At 50.1% G+C, this 20,253-nt stretch overlaps 1 protein-coding gene across 1 annotated transcript in view; it reads left to right on the top strand.

Annotated features, from left to right (window-relative positions):
- Nucleotides 1-3,758: 3,758 nt before the first annotated feature.
- The window catches only part of egfra (epidermal growth factor receptor a (erythroblastic leukemia viral (v-erb-b) oncogene homolog, avian)), a 42,055-nt gene continuing 25,560 nt past the window's right edge, over nt 3,759-20,253 (top strand). Inside the window, exon 1 of the mRNA XM_080011033.1 lies at nt 3,759-3,956. Coding sequence (XP_079867159.1) covers nt 3,869-3,956 — 88 coding nt within the window. The 5' untranslated portion in view covers nt 3,759-3,868. The remainder of the gene's footprint in view (nt 3,957-20,253) is intronic.

Here is a 20,253-nt window from a genome sequence, read left to right as displayed (position 1 = left end):
CCGCTGACTGTATGAACAAATGTTTCACTCGCCGGCCGGGGCCCTGTCCCTCCCTGTCCTCCACGAGAACAGGGTCGGTGAAAGGCTCCACCATCTTTACTCCTCCAGCCCCGATGGTGCAAATAGTTTGCCCATTCAGGGCCGGGACGGGCATCAGTGCAGAAAGCTGTATGACAGATTGCGGTGCACCGGAAATCTACCAAAAACGAGTGAAATTACAGGCAGCTCGGCGGCTGCAGTTATTGGTGTTAAGTTATTGTAGTTGGTGCTGGTTGTGTGGTTGGTGTATCTCTACCTAGGTGGTTTGCTGAGTGGCCGTGCCCGTTGCCCTGTCAACATTCGTCCTCGCTGCTGTGCTCTCTGTCCGTCTCGTCCTCTGCCTTTCCCCTGAGGGTATTGCAGCTGGGCCATCCGGAGCTATTCCAATCGTTCCCGTTGGGCTGTTCGTCGCTTCCCATCGGTTCTGCCCGTCTCCCACGTTTTTTTCAGCGTGTATGGAATGCGCACACACGCTGTCCAGCTGGGCTGTTTGGTACCCGATGCAGGTCAACGCATACGGATGAGGGCACGAAAGTCTCGGATGAAGTCTTCCGGGCCTTTGGGTCTGGGAGGCTGTTAATGATCGCTCCCACCTCCGCAGCTTTGTATGGGCGGAAGAGGTCCATCGCGGCCACCCCCCATATAATACAGTATAAGGACGCATGAGGAATGAACACGCAGGATGCATGAGAATTCAGATGTTCCTTGCGTCCTCACAGGTATGGAGACCAGCAAGTAGTTTCCTTTCCCTGATGTAAAAGTACTTGTCCATACCTGTTAGGATGCATGATACATCTGCTGTATGAAGCCTACCCCTCTGGTGACCTCACCAGAAGGGTAAGGCCTACACATTCCACAAAATGAAACAACTTGGCATTTATTTTTCATGCATCCTCACGGGGTATGTCCGGATGACGCTGTCGTGGAAATTCCAGCCACTCAGGTGGGGGTCGATGTGTGGGGTGAGATAGTTCAGGTTAAACAGATGATACAACAACTGTAACTAAGTCTCAGTTTATTGTGTAGAAGATGGCGATCAGAGGGAAGCACTTTACATGTCACACTTTTTCATCGCTGGCTACTTGGGCCAGTATGGTAGTGGGGTGAGGGACCACCGGGGCGCAGCAATGAACAGCCTCATTTACAACCTTAGGCCTTGTACAACTCGCCAATTCACCACATACGCCTTGCGGACTGGAAATATGGGCATGTCACATGGGGAAATGGGGCAAGGTATCACAATTCCTCTTTCTAACAGTGAGTCAAAAAAGTGTGCAATGCCGATCTCAGCCTCCCATTTTCCGCGGGTAGTGCGGTTTGCATGGCCTATATGAATATTTTGGATGTACCTGCAGTGGGTTAGCTCCAACCATCAGACCAACATCATGTTTGTCCTGAGCCCACAGGTGCTCTGGAACCAGGGCCAGGAGCACCTTACATGGTACCAGGTGCACGGCTCGGCGGTCAGGGAACACCCAGTTCATAGGTCCTCGGTGGGCCTGGCTCCTCGGTGACAACGAGGGTCCTCCCGGGGCCGTGGCCTCCCGATTCCCCAGTCTGTCCAGCCGATCCATCCACCTCCTCAGAGCCTCCCAATCCTGGGCAGGGTTTTTTCGTAATACAACAAGGGGGACACCGAGCCAAATTTAGCCATTTGATAAGAAGGGTTCACATCCCTCACCACATGTACCCCTGCCCCGTTGCATACAACCACAATACCCAGTGCAGACATTAAGTCTGGACCACACAGATTTATGGGGCAAACCGCTGACTGCATGAACAAATGTTTCACTCGCCGGCCGGGGGCCCTGTCCCTCCCTGTCCTCCACGAGGACAGGGTCGGTGTAAGGCTCCACCGTCTTTATTCCTCCAGCCCCGATGGTGCAAATAGTTTGCCCATTCAGGGCCGGGACGGGCATCAGTGCAGAAAGCTGTATGACAGATTGCGGTGCACCGGAAATCTACCAAAAACGAGTGAAATTACAGGCAGCTCGGCGGCTGCAGTTATTGGTGTTAAGTTATTGTAGTTGGTGCTGGTTGTGTGGTTGGTGTATCTCTACCTAGGTGGTTTGCTGAGTGGCCGTGCCCGTTGCCCTGTCAACATTCGTCCTCGCTGCTGTGCTCTCTGTCCGTCTCGTCCTCTGCCTTTCCCCTGAGGGTATTGCAGCTGGGCCATCTGGAGCTATTCCAATCGTTCCCGTTGGGCTGTTCGTCGCTTCCCCTCGGTTCTGACCGTCTCCTTCGGTTGTTTTTCAGCGTGTATGGAATGCGCACACACGCTGTCCAGCTGGGCTGTTTGGTACCCGATGCAGGTCAACGCATACGGATGAGGGCACGAAAGTCTCGGATGAAGTCTTCCGGGCCGTCTTTCTTTGGGTCTGGGAGGCTGTTGATGATCGCTCCCACCTCCGCAGCTTTGTATGGGCGGGAGAGGTCCATCACGGCCACAGATGGGCCGGCGGGATCAGCGAAGGAGACCATGGGGATCTGGACGGTGCTTGGGGTGCCAGGGTCATCCGGATCATTTGTCTGGCGTCCCCGGGCTGCATGGCCTCTAGTCAGGACGGGTTCGAGGACTTAGGTGTTGCAGGAGAGGGCCTGGGATGGCGGCGTGGTCATCAATGTTAGATACAGCGCCGAAGCGTTAGCCATACCGCTTCGTCCCCTCAACTGGTCTATTTGTCTAACTATACACCCAATTATAATACCACTCTCCCACCATGTTTATCAACCATAATTTTTTCCGGACCCGTCCATTCGGAGGGGCACTTTAATTTCGACCCAGACTCTCCCATATCATCCCACCATTTACCGTTTAACACTTACAGCACTTCCCTGTATTGATTATATTTTCTACCTAAATAATTATATTTTGGACCCTGACAGGGGGAAGTTGAACTTGTCCCCGGGACAATCGATGTTGAACAACATTTTAGCTGTTTCGTGTCCCAGACACAGAAAACTTCAATATGTCCCAGTCGTATAATCAATTGTTGTACTCTCACCTTTACACGCGTAGTTTGTTCGTGGACCTCGTATCCTAGATTCTGTACGATCGGCTTGACCTACAGTAGGCGCCTGCTTCTCCTCCCGTTTCGATTACGTCACGGGCGAGTTTAGGCTGGTCCCAGACCACGGCCGTACGGTTCAACCTGTAAAGGAGATGGGGTCAGTTTATTGTACAGCAGATCTGCGGGAAGCACATTGCATAACACACAGAGTAAGTGCGACAAGCATCTCCCCCGAAACAGCTGGCTCGGGGGGGGCTTAAATCACATCGGTCGCCTCGACCCTTCCTGTGATGGTGTCACAAAGGCAGTTGCTGAGGTTGTAGCCATATGCATAGGTCCCCATGCAGCTTGGCAACTTGTAATTGTCACCTGCCCGACAACAGGGCCAGCGGTACAAAATGTTCCTATTGTTGGGAATGCGGATGCGGGTTTGCAAGCCTTACAACGTCACCGGGCGTCCATACCTGACTGAGGCGAGAAAGCGTGTAGAGGCTGCTCTGGTGATGACGTCACGCCGTGCCTCGGTCGCTCGCAGTGCGGAGCGCCCCGCTCAGAGAGAGAGAGAGAGAGAGAGAGCGAGAGAGAGAGAGAGCGAGAGTGAGAGAGGGAAAGGAGGAGCTGTCAAAGTTTTCAGGAAAGAAAAGAAGTCGCTCGCCCGAACCACAGCTCGGCGCTAACTTTAACACATTCCGGCGCTTTTCTTTTCTTTTTCTTTTTTTCTCCCCCCCCCCCTTTTTCTTTTTTGAACCATGGAGTGACGCCGCTTCGGGGTTGTCGATCTCTTTTGGCCGATCGTTCGACCGGGCTCGGGAAACGCAATGGGAACGCACTTTAAAACCTGGATAACTCTCACAACTTATTTGCTCTGCCTGGGATCGTGTGTCCAGACGGAGAAGAAAGGGAAAGGTAAGTCGGAGGCGAGGAGCCCGTTCTTTCTATTCAGGGGACGTGATCTTGATCGAGAAGTTGCGAAGTAGCCCGCCTCCTTGTTTTTCCTCCGTTTATTCCTCTTCCCTGGGGTTAAAAACTCTTAAAAAGGCGCGTTCTGCGGCAGGGGCGCACGGAGAAATGCGATCCGGCGTGGGAACGACAAGTTGACGCTGCCTGTCGTTATTAAGGCTGTGATTTGGGATTCGGGCTATGGAAAAAGTGGTTTTAAAAAAAAAAAAGAAAAAGAGGAAAAAAAAACAAACCCCAAAAACCCCAGACATTTTCTATCCCATCATCCGCCGAGATGCTTCTGCAAGGCAGCGGTGGTAGTCGAATCTAGGGGGGTACCCAAAAGTGGGTACCCCCCCAAAGAGCCCTGAAAGAGGCTCCAGGGGGTCCCCGTGCAGCCAAGAGGATGAATAGTTCCGCTCCATCATTTATTGAATCTGCCGGACGTTAATTAAAAACTGGGTGTTGGAGGGTCGGACGAACTCGCACCGAACAAGCCACGTCTTCTCAGATTGGGGGCCCCACTGTGCGAGAGTCTTTTGAGAAGTGATCAAGGAAAGTGTGTGTGTGTGTTTAACGCGGACAAATATGTATCAGTCTGACTTCTAGAGAGCACGCACGCACGCACGCAAGCGCGCACACACACACACACACACACACACACACACACGCACGCACACACACACACACACACACACACACACACAGTGTTTTACCAACTGCTACTGGCACTGGCAATGTCACAATGATTGACGTTTCAACATCTTCCCAGTTGGTATTTTCCTTTTCTTTTTTTTTTTTTTTTTACCTTTTATGCAGTTTAGCACATTTCATTTTTTTACTTTTTTATTTTCAATATTCTCACGCTAAAAAAAACCCCCAAAAAACTGTTGACAAGTTAGTTCAGTTAATAAGAACTGTTCGTGTCAGGTGCTCACGACTCCACAAGCCCCCCCCCCACCCCCCAAAAGTGTCCTAAATGAAGCAAAGTCTGAAATGTGAGATATCTGAGTCGCATGCTGTCTGCCATGGCTCGAAAATCAAGCGCCGAGAGGAACCAGCGTCTTTATTCATTTATTTTCCCCAGCTTTGCTTTCTCTGCCGGCCTCGAAGTAAAGGTCACGGAATATTGTTCTTATAAATGCACAACTGTTTTGACTCTCGCCAGAGTCCTCCTCTGGTATGCTTCAACTGCATTATTGACATTCCAAAAAAAAAAAAAAAAAGTTGACCCTAATGGGTTTTTAAGACAGAAAACAGCGTATTTATTGGAGGGAAATGGAAAATGAAAAGGGCCTTGATTGGTCGTCCGCCTCGTTTGATCTCTCGTAAGATGAGTAAAGATTATTGAACATTTACCCTCTCAGGTTTTGAGCCAGCGGTTGGAATATCCTGGAGCCCCACTATGTCAGCCATGAAAACCGAGACTTCTAGATTTACCCCACATGGACTCGTGAAAGGCGCAGCGTGATTGAGAGCGGGGGGAAGGTGACCATGGAAACCACCTCTAATCCCTCCCTGACCATTAATTCATTTTTTCATCAATCACCATTATCCGCCGCTCATTGCGCCCTTGTTCCCCTTTTTAAGCAGATAAGAGTCTGTGAGTTCCCCACGGAGGCGACAAGTGCAGCGTCCGTCCGTCCTGCTCACGCTGGGAAGTCACGGCCACCTGGTCAAATGTGCTTGTGAGCCGAAAAGACTAAGAGCGCCGAAATATTCTGATGACGCTCCAAAAACACCAATCCAGCAAACATTTGACCTGTATTCAAATGTAAAACCCTGAAAATTCACTGGTAGTTATCTCTACTGTATGTTTACTTGTTTAAAGCGATAGGTAACACATGATGTCCTGGATCCTAAACACGTTATGTATTAAATAAGGAGCAGGGTGAGGCGGTGCTGTCCAGTTTACATGTGGTTTATCCTTTAACCGCGGGTTGAAACCCCGAGACGGCAGGAGGGGACTTGGAAAACTTCAAATGCGTACTTCCAGGTCAGGGGGCAATGCAAATGAAAAGCGAGTAGTGTCACGCGGCCATCATTTCTGCCGATGCCAACGAAATGTCCTTTCCTTTTTCAGTTCAGCCTGATGGAAATCTGAATGACTCCAGCTCGTGCCCCCTCACCTGTGTGGGGAAGACATTAGGGCCGTGGGCTCATTCTTGGAGATGAATTTGAGATTTGATAATGCACTCAGCGGCAATTACCCCTGTTCTCAGAGGAAGAGCAGCCTGTCAGTCCTCCAGCTACTCACCGTGTGTGTGTGTGTGTGTATGTGTGTATGTGTGTATGTGTGTATGTGTGAATGTGTGAATGTGTGTGTGCGTGTGCGTGCGTGCGTGGGCGGTGGGGGTGCTTGAGCTGGAGAGGATCTGCCCAATTACAAAAACACTTGCCTCACACGGTGGTATTCTCGGTGATTAGCTGTCAGCTGTGGTGGGTTATTTAGCCAAACCCACAATTTCCTCCCAGAGCCGAGCAGAAGTAATAACAGCTGATTCACCACCTCAGACGTCAAGGCAATGTGGCAACGACTGGTCCCATCCCATCTTTCTCGACCCGTCTCTGGTCCTGGCCCCTCGCAGGCCTGGCTGGAACGTCGTGTCTCGTTTAGAAAGAGAGGTGACTCAGACCTGGTGGGTGGGGAAAGAGCAGCGTTTCGGTGAAAGGACCCTCCCTCAGGTGAACGTGCGGTAAATCTACTTAGCGTAAAAATGTTGCCTCATCCAAGTAACACATTTCCAGACGGTGTGAGAAAATGTCTTCTTTTTGGAAGTCATTTGAGGACACTCAGTTCCTCTCCTACATAGGTGGGTGAAGAATCTTTTTATTTATTTTTTTTCTCCAGGTATGTCAGGTATTTGGGGAGCTCGTTTGCCATTCGACCCTTTTTGGCTTCCAGCCGACCCGAGAGCTGGGATGGGAGCCGGAGCGGCCCGTGGCTCCGTATCTCTTGTGGGCGACGGGATAACCTGTGCTGGATAAACTAATCACAGGAACATGTCAGTCGCCTAATCGCTAATCCTCCGCCGGCTCCACCCCACCCCGCCGGATGACCTGCTTAAATGAATAGGTTGTTTTTTAAGAATTAATAGGGTCTTTTGCTCCCCTCCAGTTTGCTGTGACCTCTTTTGTGAGGAGTATTTCCGTGCGTATTCATGGCTTTCAGGAGACGGTTTCTTTTCCCTTTCCTTCCAATAAAACCCCGCTCTCTCCGTGCGGGGGTGAGATGTCCGCGTGTGTGTGTGCGCGTGTGTGTGTGGGCAGTGAAATACGGGTTTGCGGCCGTCTCTGTAATCCTAGAATCTCGGGTCTGCTTTTCAAGTGTCAGTGGGGGTTGCTGCTGCTACTCCGGCTCACACGCCGTTACCTACTTCCGATGACCCTCCCAGACCTCCATCTGCTAGAGCCATCGCTGGGAGATATGGCTGGGACGGAGCCATGGGAGCTTCGCGAGAATGCCTCCCTCCCTCCCTCGCACCCGGCTTTGATAAACTGCGCTGACTCTTGAGTGCTGGAGAGTTGGCCGGCCAGCTGAGGGATTTCTATTTCAGACGGATGGGTGGGTGTTGGGTGGTGGGGGGGGCCGGGGCGGGGAGCGCGATGACAATGGCGGCTCTGTGGAGAGCAGGTTATCCGGCGGCGCTGATACCTTTCTGGTGCGCTCGGCTCCGTCGCCCGAAACCAGGCGCTCAGACCCGGGGCCCCGAGACATGGGTTGGTTGGGGTGACGGTGTTCCGTGTTCCACTCGCATTTCTTTTACCGCGGGTATGCTCCGCCGCACGGGCCCGTCCATTGTTAGTCACCGGATCTGAAGCGCCGTCGTGATGTGTAGCTGCTGCCCGCCGCTTGCGTTCTTCCGGTTTGTGCCGTCTTAAGGACGTGGAGCGGCATAACAGGTTTTAAAGCGGATTCTCCTCAAAATAATTGCGACTGACAGCTTAGTTGCCGTCCTGTTCATTTGATGGCCCCATCACAGTATGAGCCTGTAGTGTAGTAATACAGTGAATTAAAAAAATTCCATTTATTTACACTGAACACTGGAAGATAAAAATCTGGTCGGAAATTGAAAAAATGTGGAATGTCAACATTGCTTGATTTGCTCCTAATTTACATTCTATCTATGGTTTCAAATTCCCCCGAGATTTGGATGAAAATATGATTGTGTGGAAACCTGCTCAAAAATGTGCGATCGGGCGGTTATGTAATAATTGTGACAGTCCAAACTAGTTCGATGGAATGGTAAGGACAATAGAACGACCTATATTTTAAAGCATATATATTTTTTGTCTCATTTATCGTCATGACACATGTACCGGCGCACATTCCAGTTCCGACACATGAGACGAGAATTCTTGGCTTTTTAACGATTGACCCGCGTAACCGTGGTTACTCATTGATCTCATTTGTGTCTTTTGTTTGTGCACGGTAACAAAGTCATCCGCGGCGTTTATAGCCTTTCCATGATCCACTGGAGCCTCCAGTGGAAAGAGAACAAGGAATTCACGCTGGAAAAAAGGCCCTTGTGCTATCTCCCATCTGGTCAGGTGCGGTGATGTATTTAAAGGCAAAGAGGCCACTGCTCCCTTTGAGATATTGGCTCCGCCCCGGAATCCAAATCTATCACAACGTGTTCTACATGCATGCGTTTGTGGCTGCGGTTTGGGGGTTTTCACCCACAATGTTTTAAACCTTTTTTCTTTTTTTTTTCTTAAACAAATACTCTTCCCTTATCTCCGGCAATCCTGTTATTAAACGATGAACAATTGCTTCAAGGTAGGTGTCTGTTGACACCTAAAAATTAAATGCAATAAGCGATGGACCGCTAATAAAGTCCATAAAGCAAAGCTTATCTTCATCAGCTTGAAAAGACCAACTGTGGTTATCATGGTTGTCTGGCAACATTAGCAAATAGTGGAATATACTGGAGTAAGTCCACAAATTCCTCTGTTTTTGGATTAAGCACATCAGATCTATACATTTTTGTCATTAATTGCGATACATTCGTCACTCTTGAACACATCCCTTGTAGCAAATGCAACCTCTATACCTTCAATGGTTAACGTGATATTTTGTATTTATGGATGTTTCTTGAGGGACATTGTAGCCGCGTCCTTCGAATTTCTTTTGCTCTCCACTTGTGACCGGATCACCCAAGACGGCCGTCGTTGCCGGGTGTAAACAGGGCCTGAAAGGTCCTCGAGTAACGCACACAGTGGACTTTGTAGTCTGCAGTCGTGCCGAGGAAGTCGGGTCTAGCGGGTGCTCGCGGGCAAGGACGGAAATTGGGCAGCGAATGTCTTTCCATCCTGCAGGCCTCGCTCTGCCTCTGATGAAATATCTGGCACTCGCGTTCGGCGAAACCGGCTCACGACCCGATCCAACTGAGGGGGAGGGCGAAAAGAAAATCCCTCTGACCTTTTGGTTTTCGAGATATACGTTGTGTCTTCGGCACTGAACAACGAGATACACACCGAGGGGGGGAAAAGAAAAAAAATGTCACGGCACGAGCCGCTGCTTTCCCCGTCTCTCTGCAGCCTGTATATTGGCGGCTTTTTCCACAGTTTGCAGGGCGAGGCGTTGGCCGTAGACCCTCAGGTTCATCCAAGGAGCGAGTTTGGGGAAATGGCCTGCGCAGGAGAGGAATCCCCTACAGGGAGGAGAACAATGGCTCCAAAAGCAAATCTCTCTCATCTCAGAATCTTCCAAATAAAAGTGTGCATTGCGGAGGGCGGGGACTGATTTCAGGATCCTGTCGGGCTAATAACATTTTAGCCTTTGTTTTCCTGTGTGGTCTATTGACCGTATAAACTAAATGGCACACTTAACCTCTGACTCAGTGGCCTGGATCCTAAGCTGCAGCATTTTAGTCGACTCACCCAATTTATGTATATCAATTTCTCCATCTGTCATTTCATACTATTGTAAGTTCCAGGATTAAGGTCTCTATTTAAAGACCTGTTACACTCCTATTTCCCTTCCAATACCTCCTTAAGCGGACTTTATTTGAGCCGCGCACAATGGGACGAACGTTTCGGCAATTTCACTCGAGCCCTTGGGAAATCAAGACGACCGCCTCTTCCACGATGCAGTTTGTCTCGTCCAGTGTCGAATCCGAACCGTTTGCTTTTGTGCCGGTCCAGGAAATCCTGATCAGACTTGTCCTCTATTCTTAAGGCCCGAAGACCTTTAAAGAGTGTGTTCTCAAGGCCCGCCGTGCAAAGACACCGCACGCTCCACTGCACTGGGCGCGGCGGGCTGTCAATCAAGACCGACAGTGTATTTATCTTCTTTTATCTGCCGGCATTCTGCACGGCGGAGACGGCGGCCGGCGATGGAAGCAGAACTTTTTGAGGAAAGGGAGAAACGGGCGCTTGCTTCCTGTGCAGGTTTTTACGAGGGCTGAGGGAGCTACATGAACAGGAAGCGGGGAGCGGGGAGCGGGGGGCAAACACTGGACCAATTTTGACTCGTAGCTCGTAGTAATTGGGCGGCAAGATTCCTGCAATAGCTCCGTTTTGAGTGTGGGGTGGAAAATACTGGCGCAGGCCTCGCTGACGGTTGGTTCGTCGCGTATGATTCGTCCGCCGGGTGGTTCAAGTGACTCAGGGGTCCGGGAGTCACTGCGCAAAAGAGTCGTCTGTTCGTGACTCGGCAGATGACTCTTGACTCTCGCGACCGAAAAGGGGCGACCGCCGTGAGTCGCGAGTCACGAGTCACCCAAGCGCCACAAGCGCCCCCCCAACCCCCCACCCCACCCCCCATAAGCTGAGAGAGAGAGAGAGAGAGTGAGAGAGAGAGAATCTACTCGCAAACTGAAAATAATCACTGTGGATTACATTCATGTGAAAGAAAGGTGGAGGCATTGGAATTCATACTGAATATTGACCTTAATGAACTTAATCTCCACCAAAATTAATAATTGTGACGGGGGGGGGGGGTTGAATAATTCTTGTGAGATTTCAATTTCCCAACTCGAGAGCCGGAAACGACTCCTACACCCACCGAATCAACTCATTTCATCACATTTTACGGAGCCCGCTCTCCAAAACGAGCCAAACTTCTCGATCGGTAGAAAAATCTCCGCCGGCGCGCCGGGGGGGCTTGAGGTTCCGACGGCTGAGCAGACACCGACGGATGTGCAGGGACCTGAAACTACCCCAAGGTGTCAAAACCGCCTCATCGCATCGCTCAACAGGTTTAATGGGGACAAGCGAGAGCTGTGAACGTGTAACCTGGCTTCCTATCTCGTGGCCTTGTAGTGGTAAGGCAAGCTGCTGTTCAGCTGCAGAACATGTCCTGCATACCGGCAAGTAGGTCGGGGGGGGGGATTTGGAGCAAGTCAGCAAATAAAAGAACCTCGCACGAACTGATGGGCGGAGACGTGCACAAAGAAGAAAGGGGTCGAGAAAGATCGACGCATGTGCGCCGAGGCCGCCGAGCTCCAGGGAGGGGGACCGAACCGACTCGTATTCCCGCCGTCTCCGTGGAGACCTGGCGGCCGACGGACAAAAGGTTCTTTTCATGTCGCGCGCTGGCGTTAATCAACGCTGTCGTCTCGTTTGACGCAGACTTATCGGTGTCCTCTTGCCTTAACGTGCGGTGTAGACATGACTTTACCGACTGCGTTAATCAGTGCTCTGTCAACACGCCGGTGAAAGGCCTGCTACTCCGGCTCTAATTTATGGGGACGTAGCGACAACACAAAAAGTCCTATTATTAGAACTCGGATTAAAGACTTGAGCCGGAATAGATATGACAAAAAAAACACATTACAGATATGACAGAAAAAAAAAAATCTTGATAATCGGTTGGATCAGTTATTTTGTTTGTCCCCAAGGGGTTTGTCTCTAGAGCCTCCTTTGTCTCTAAAAGAGAGAGGGGGGGAGGAAGTCCGCCAGCTTCCTCTGAAGACGGTGCCGCGAAGTAAATGGAAATAGAAGCTGCCCCTTCGTCAAAACCAAACGGCTTCATTTCAACCAACATTTGTGGCCTTCTTGTTCAACCCCTCCGTAAGCCCCTACACTGCTCTTCATCCCAGGCGTTGAAAGTTCAGTCCCCTGTCCACGGACCTTCTCCCTTCCATCAGTCGAAACCGCCGTCCTCCCTGAGGACGGCGATGCAGTATGTTCCCAACGCAAAACGTCCTTTTTAGTACCTTCGTCTAATTGCCCTGGTAAGTTTCAACTACAACGCCACCGCTCCGCTGCGCTCGGTATTCATTTCCTGGCAGGACTGTGAACTTCATTGCTGCATGTTGTCATAATTGGCGCCAGAGACCCGTAAGGACGTGGAATTCCACATGCGCCGCTTGGCAGCCTTTTACCTTCCATGAAAGATGGTGAAATCGAGCCTCTCCTTACCCGCAAAAGCATTCTCGCCAAGGCTATCTATTCGACAACGGACTGCATAGTTAATGCTTTTCGTCCTTTTTCGCATTCATTTTTGCTTTGGTCAGAGTCAATTGTTATGGTTGGAAAAGAAAGGTAAACTTTGAAAATGGACGAAATGACCCTTTAATGACATATGCAGCTGGACTATTGAATGATAAGTACCCACCACAACATCCCTTTATTGGAATATGAGCCTGGTGTTTACTCTGGGTAGCTACTGTAGGCGAATGCTTTCGATGATGAAAATACTTTGGAGTGGATGTTTGGACGTTTGCCATGTGGTGCGGATTAGCCCCCCTGGACAAAATATCAACTACATCTACAGCCCCGTCCTGAGCTGATTACAGTGGGTCCGAGACTGGAATATAATTGCATGTGTAGCTATAATCCCAGTATTATGGCAGCAATCAAGCCGATGAGTTTAATACAGCGATCCTAAAGTGGGTTAAAGGTGGAGTGTGTAGACATTAGCGGCATCTAGCGGTGAGGTTGCAGATTGCAACCGACTGAATGCCCCTCCCCACAGCGGTGCAACATGGCGGCCTTCATGGAAGAGACGGTGGTCACGAAACTCACGAAAAACACGAAAGGCCCTCTCTAGGGCGAGTGTTTAGTTTGTCCGTTCTGGGTTCCTGAAACATGGCGGTGCAACATGGCGGCCTCCGTGAAGCGTACCCGCTCCTTAGGTAGATAAAAATGTCTTATTCTACGGTAAAAAAAACACAAGGCGTCTTATTTTCATGGGATTATACCCTTATCAAAACATATTTTTAAACATTCCATTTCTGCCAAGTCCGTTCCGTAAATTCTGCACACTGCACCTTTTTAAAGGGTTAAAGGATGTAAGCACACCCCCAATTTTGATTGCTTTCAAAAACGTCAGGCATGAGGAATTTTAAGAATGCAAGGCACCCATCTCCAGACGGGGCGGGAATACGGCCTTTCTTTTCTTTAGATTGGCATTCGGCCTTGGTCTGCCAGCCTCTCTGATAATCTTCCTGAATGCCTTTACTCCATGCTGAAGTGACATGAAGTCAACTTTTAAGGCAAAAAAAAGCAGAGGGTTACATCCAACGTCTTTTGGGTGTAAAACAGTTGCCACTGCCGATGGATACTACCGCTTTAAAAGTCCACATTGGTCGGTGTGAGACCGTGATGCCAAGAGGCCGTGCTGCAGCGCTCTGATTCACGTTCTGCACGTCCGTCTTGAGTAAGGTCAATACATAATGACATAATACCTCCCCCATGCCCACAAATGATTTACAGCATTACTTTAAACCACTGAAGGGAATCTATTATTCATTTCAACCTACGATTCAACCATCTATTGAAAATCCCGGTGTTGGCGGTGCATGTTCAAACTTGAGAAGCGATAGTAATTTTTGGGGGATTTTAAACATCTTGGCATTTTAACACATTCAACCGTCCACTCCCCCAAGCGGTTCGAGAGCAAGAGCGTCTGGGCCGCGGAGCATGAGTTACACTCATAACGCCGACGCACACGCCCAGCTCTCCTTGCGTTCGGCGGTGTCGCTGATGGGGAGGAAAGGGGGCCTCGGCTGCCAAGTCCGATGCCTTTGATGACTGACGCAAGGCAGCCCCGGCCCCCGGGGGGCCCTCGCAAAAAGGCCCCTTTCTCTCTCTCTCCCCGTAGTGAGGGGGCGGCATTAAAACAACCGCCCTCCACAGTCGCGATGAGTCCAAACAGTCCGGAGCATTGTCTCAATGGGCTCCCTCTTACAAACGTGCCACGTGAACGACGCCCCCCCTCCCCCCGCTAACAATAGACGCGGCGAGAGCGGCGGTTCCTGCGGGGGGAGGGGCGAAGAGCCGCGCCGCGTTCCGTCACACGGGGTCTCGGCTTGTTCTTCTTCGCACGGGTGCAGGGAGACCTGATTGTTTTACAGAAATACCGCGCGGATTAATGCCCGAGCGCTTGTCGTACGCCCCCCCCGGGCACTTGGCACCCCGTCGCACCGCGGGCATTTTGGTTTAATGTGTCACCGTCCAGTCATAACCGAATTCCTCGCAGCGGCTCTGTGCAAATGCGATTGGTTACACCGTTGGCTAATACAACACCAAATGTAACTAAATCCGCTTTCACGCCGCCGTTCTAATTTCGAAAAGGACTCGCTTGTGCCGAACGAATCCGAGTCCCCCGCGCGTCCCGGAGTCGCCGCCTCGGAGCGGGCGTGGACGAGGACGGGAAACGCCAATCGTCCAATCGAGGGGCGTCTGATCGCCGCGTGGACGTTCGCGCCGATGCGTAAACCAGGGTTTGAGGGAGAAGAGGAGTGAGTAAGGGCTGAGTAAGGCTTTACTTACCAACACAAACCCCGCGGCCTTTGAAGAAATATGCCTTTTATGGGGCTGCTCTCTCTCTCTATCTATTTCTCCCTCTCCCTCTCTCTCTCTCTCTCGCTCCTTCACTCCCTCTTGTTAAAAAGCCCGGCGAGTCACGGTTGTTAGAGAGGTGACTAAGGCGGAGAACACTGAGAACACAGGGAAAGTGGTCAGAATAACCCTCATCGGTCCCAAAAAATATCATCCCCCCGGGGGTGGAAGGCTCGCCTCAAGCCCTCACTTTTATCTGTATTTTCGTGTGATAAGGAGAGGTGTGCGCCGAGGGGGCTGAGGTGGACCCTGGATGGACCCCCGGCCCCTGCTCTGGGAACGCTTGAATCAACAGGGGATTCCCAAATCACAGCTGCTTTCTGCTGCTGGAATGATGTGTGAAATGTGTGGGTTCCTCCGCCTGTGGTTGTTGTGGTTGTTTTTTTTTTCTTTTTTTTTTTTTCTTTTTTTTTTTCTTTCGTCTCTAGTCCCCCCCCCCCCCCCCCCCCCCCCCCCCCCCCCCCCCCCCCCGTGATCCTTTTCCATGGCTCGGTTGGAGGTGGTGGTGGTGGTGGCGGTGGAGGCAGTGAGTTAGCAAGCCGTGTGCCTTGACGCCCACGCCCTCTCCGGCCTTCCTCCATCCTGCTTCCTGTGGGACTGAAGAGGAGGATGGCTTTAACAGGGGAGGGGAGAGAGCGAGAGGGGGAGAGGGGGAGAGGGGGAGAGGGAGGGGGTGGGGGTCTTGGCTACAAGGAGACTCAATGGGGAGTAACCGTGGATGGACCGGAGGAAGTGGGTTGAATGTCGAGGCATTTCAGGAGGACGGCCGGGCGCATTATTGGAATGTGAATGAGTATCGCAGCAGAGGGGGGGGGGGGGGTTTGGGGGATTTCTGGAGGGCGGGAGGGGGAGGGGGGTAACAGGAGGGGGATTGTATTGTGCCTAATGGATGGACCTTCCAACAGGAAATGTGAGAAAGGATTCTGGATAATGATATGTACGGCAAGATTAGGGGCTGTTTAGGACCCGGGTGGCGTTTGGGTCGCAGCTGGAGCGTAACACGGGCGCAGCTGTGTTGAACTCAACTCCAGCGAACGATTGTCAGCGCCCGGTAATTGATGTTCCACCCTGGGTTTGTTGTGTGTCTTCTAGATAACGTCATTAGGAAGCAAATACGCCATGCCTTTTTTTTTTTTGTTGGGTGACCGCGGTTTGGAGCTTAAAGAACGACTACAGTGAATGCCATAGAAAGATGTTTATCACAGTTCGCACATTGGGGAGCCCAGAGCTGTTTTCTGTCGCCCTCGATGTTCGCGGAAGCCTTATCTACGCGCTATAGCGATCGAGGTCAATAGTCTTTCACATTTGATAACGGTGATGGTCATCTGTCCAGGGCATCTTGAAAATGTAAGTTTCACATAAAATTAACACCTTTACCGTGGGCCGGGCGAACATGTTCTGGGCTTTGGACTATAGTTAAATATTGTCTTAAATGCTGCATTACAGTTAAGTGATGCAATTTACTGAACTCCATCAACGGTTCTAGATGTTCTGATCAAAGCCATAACATCCACATTACTAATGATTGATTACAATATTTATTGCGTTTAAGCGTCTTATCAAAGCACAAATAGTCAAACCTGAAAAATATTGTGAATTTATCGCTATTTATAAAATAAAAAAGATTGTGATATTTGACTGGTTCACTATCGTCCAGCCCTACCTTTTCTAGGTAGACAGATAGATAGATTCAAGATTCAAGAGGTTTATTCGTCACATACATATACATACTTTCATACATGCAGTGAAATGTCAAAAGATAGCTTTATGTAGATAGATATAGATAAAAAAGAACAATAAACCCCAGGAAATGACAGCGGATGAGGAAATATCCGAACCAAGCAGAAAAATAAACCTAAAAATAAACAATGAACAGTTGTTCAAAAATGGGCTAATGCACAATAAACCTCATGATAAACAATACATATAAACCCCCAGTAAAAAGTATAGTTTTGGGGGGCAGCAGTGTGTGTGTGTGTGTGTGTGTCTGTGTGTCTGTGTGTGTCTGTGTCTGTGTCTGAACCAGCAGCCGGTGGATCCTTGCGCTGGGGACCCAGAATAAACACAGAGATGGGCCCCGGTCGCAGGTATCTGGAGTGTCTCAGCGACGGCTGAAAAGTGCTCTTCCAGCTCTTCCACCGGCCCGTGTAAACACCCTCTCTGCTCTATATTTGGTCACTTTCATGAGCTTTTACCGCGGCCTGAGCCCCCCCCCCCCCGGTGCTGGAGTCCTCGCTGTTTGGAAGCAGCGATGTGTTTAGAGGTGATTTATCCGCTGCTTTGCTTTGTGTTGTAAATAGGGGCCGAGTTGCTTGTGATCTGCAGCTGGACCTCCGCCCTCCCCCCCCCCGCCCCGTTTTGGGAGGGCCATGTTTCGACGTCCACTCCGGAGCCTAAAAAGCCTCAACGGGAGAACGCAAGCGTTTGTCGCCGACGCGTTAGCGTGTAGATGGCGTGGCGATAGTCCCCTGAAACACAGGGGGCACTGTGCACAAACCACCAAGGGAAAGTGGAAGAACTGCTGTAAACATGACAAAGAAATCCGGAGGGAAGGATCTGAATAACTAGAGAAAGGCAGTAAAATGTGATAGAAAGTGTTAAACGTATGTATTGCAAGTAAAAAAAAAAAAAAAAGATGATAAAAATAATATATATATAAAAATGAAAAAATAATAACAAAATAATAATAATATACATTTATAATAATATTACAATTATCATTATGAAATAATAATAATTATAATATGAATGAATTTATATATATATATATTCTTAATATTGTTCAGACTGTCTGTGTAAACATTACATTGAGTCCTGAGCTATAACAATAGTCTCTTTGGAGAGAGACGCCATTATCTCCTTCCATGAATTCAATGCCATCTGTTTTTTTTTTTTTTGTGCTCACGCGTGGATGGATGGTGCAGATTGTACTTGCGAAACTCTTCGCACAGCCTTCCTTCGAATCCGTCCATCTTGAATTACCTGAAGCGCACGGCACAAGAGTTCCACCGAGTTCACGAGCGCTGCAGTGACGCTGATTTATGGCACGCCCGCTAAACAACACCGGCTGCGGCGACTGAGAAGCAGCCTTAAAAGCTTCTCTGCAGAGACAGTGTGACAGCTCAGCCTCAGGGAGGACGCAGCGACTTCAAATGTCTTGTTTAAAGCGCACGCACGCACACACACGCACGCACACACACGCTCACACACACACACACACACACACAAACACACCCACACACACACACACACAAAGAGACACACTCACACACATGTATGCACACACACGAACAGACACACACACACACACACACACACACACACATGCCTGCACACACAGAGAGAGAGAGAGAGAGAGAGAGAGAGAGAGAGAGACACAAACAAAGAGACGCACTCACACACATGTATGCACACACACAGAGACACACACACACACACACACACAAAGAGACACACTCATGCATGCACACACGCACAGAGACACACACACTCTCACACTCTCACTACGTGTGTGAGCGTCGCAGGGTAGGTTGCCACACTCGGACCTAAGCAAAGCAACTTCCTGAGATGGTCGAGGGGGCTACTGCAGCGTTCGCATTTGCGTTTATTTTGGGGGAAAGCAGTGGTGGGTGGGGTGGGGGTGGGTGGAGGGTTGGGTGGTGTGCTGCTCGTCCTGCTTTCTTTTAAGATGTTTTCTCAGAGGGGTCGATGCATCTCCCACGCAAAGGAAGGACCACCCCCCCCCCCCCCCCGCCCCCCACTCAGAGAACAGAGAGCAGGATATCGGGCTTTTCAAACCCCCTCTGCAAAGAAAGCCTCCATTCACACTCTGTAGATAACACATAGGAAGTTACTAAATGGATTTAAGTGTCTCAATCCCATCGAAAATGGCATGGGGGTTGGTTGCATGGGAAAAAAAAAAGTTTCAGCCCCATCTCAGTCTCTGACGTGACCCCATTTGACCCTTCTTCAGAAAACCCGTCCTTAAGCGGGATTTTACCCCCTGGTCCAATCCCTCGCATCTCGGAGAGCACGAGCCGGAAGTGCTCCTGGACGCGCATGAAAGAAGAGAGGAAGTGCCTTGTCTCCCCTCGCCGGCTGAGAGCAGCCTTTGGAGATATAAGCGTCTCCGGAATTCCAGGCTCTGGAAAGTTGGGGGCAATGCGTGCACCAACTTTATTTTTTTATTTATTAATTAATTAATTTATTTTTAATCAGGATTCATGTCAGCCTTCCATCGATAATTATCTCAACAAGCGTTGATGAGGGGGGCGCCCCGGTGCCTCGCACCATTTCCAAGGCTGAGTGCTTACCGCAGCGGCCCGGGTTGGATTTCGGCGCGAGGCCCTTTGCTGCCTGCCGCCCCATCTCTCCCCGCACTGTCACTATTGAGTAAAGCATGGAAATGCCCCAAAAAAAAAAAAAAGAGTGTTGATGGGAATTACCTGTCGCACCAGGTAATTTATCTCCATATCAATTTCTTAGTCTGCAGATTGGGTTATGAAACGTGCTTTGCCGTGATGTCGTTAAGTCGGAGGGCGAAATAAACAAGAATGTCAATTAGCACCGGTACTTCCCTTCAATTATGTATCGGGTTTCCAACAATGTAATAAGCGGGCTCTGGACACGGCCTAATTGGATTCCTGCCGGCGAATGAGAGGAAGGGAACGGGCCTCGGCCGCTTCTGCCGGCTTCGGTAAAGTACGGCGCTGATGAGCTGAAACGTATAGGAGCGGAGGAAGTCGTTAGACGCGCGGAGCTGGAGGGCGCTCCCACCGGAGCGACCGCGACGAGGGTCGCTCCCACCGGAGCGACCCTCGTCTTCCTCGTCTTCCTCGCGGGAAGACGAGGGAGGAGAAGTTTGTCCCGTCTCCTGTGGAGCAAGTTTCTAGAAATGTGTATTGAGTTGATCTGTACTTGCTGTGATTTTAGGGTTGGGCTCACTTTGAGCAGAATGGGCGGCAAAAAAAATAGCGTGAGAATTCCTACGTAAGCTGAGTGGTTTTTCATTTTCTAAAATGATTAAATACAGTAATTGTACATTTTCTCCGGGGATAAACATTCAAATAACGAGGTTATTATCTGGCAGAGAGAGCGCGGGCGGTTTCTTCATCGCAGTCTCACAGATCCCGCAGCCTCGAGAGACAAAAATCGACCCGCTCACGCACTACTTCCAGTACTAAGTCCCCAAGCAAACAAACCAAGAAGCAGCACTACGTGATGGACGTGGCAGCGAGCGGAGATGACTAATCACCCAGAATGTCAAGTCTCCGACTGGGTTTAGTTAAGCAGAGCAGAGTTGAGGGAATGTTCCAAGCTCTAAAATCACACACAAGCGGCCACACACACACACACACACACACACACACACACACACACACACACACACACGCACACACACACGCACACACGCACACACACACACACACACACACTACTATGTGACGGAAATGCAGCTGAAAACGATGAGGCA

Source organism: Zeus faber (genome assembly GCF_960531495.2).
Source record: "Zeus faber genome assembly, chromosome: 12".
NCBI classification, from domain to species: Eukaryota; Metazoa; Chordata; class Actinopteri; order Zeiformes; family Zeidae; genus Zeus; species Zeus faber.
The sequence above is the reverse complement of the archived record's forward strand: the minus strand, read 5'-3'. Positions and strand labels throughout refer to the sequence as shown.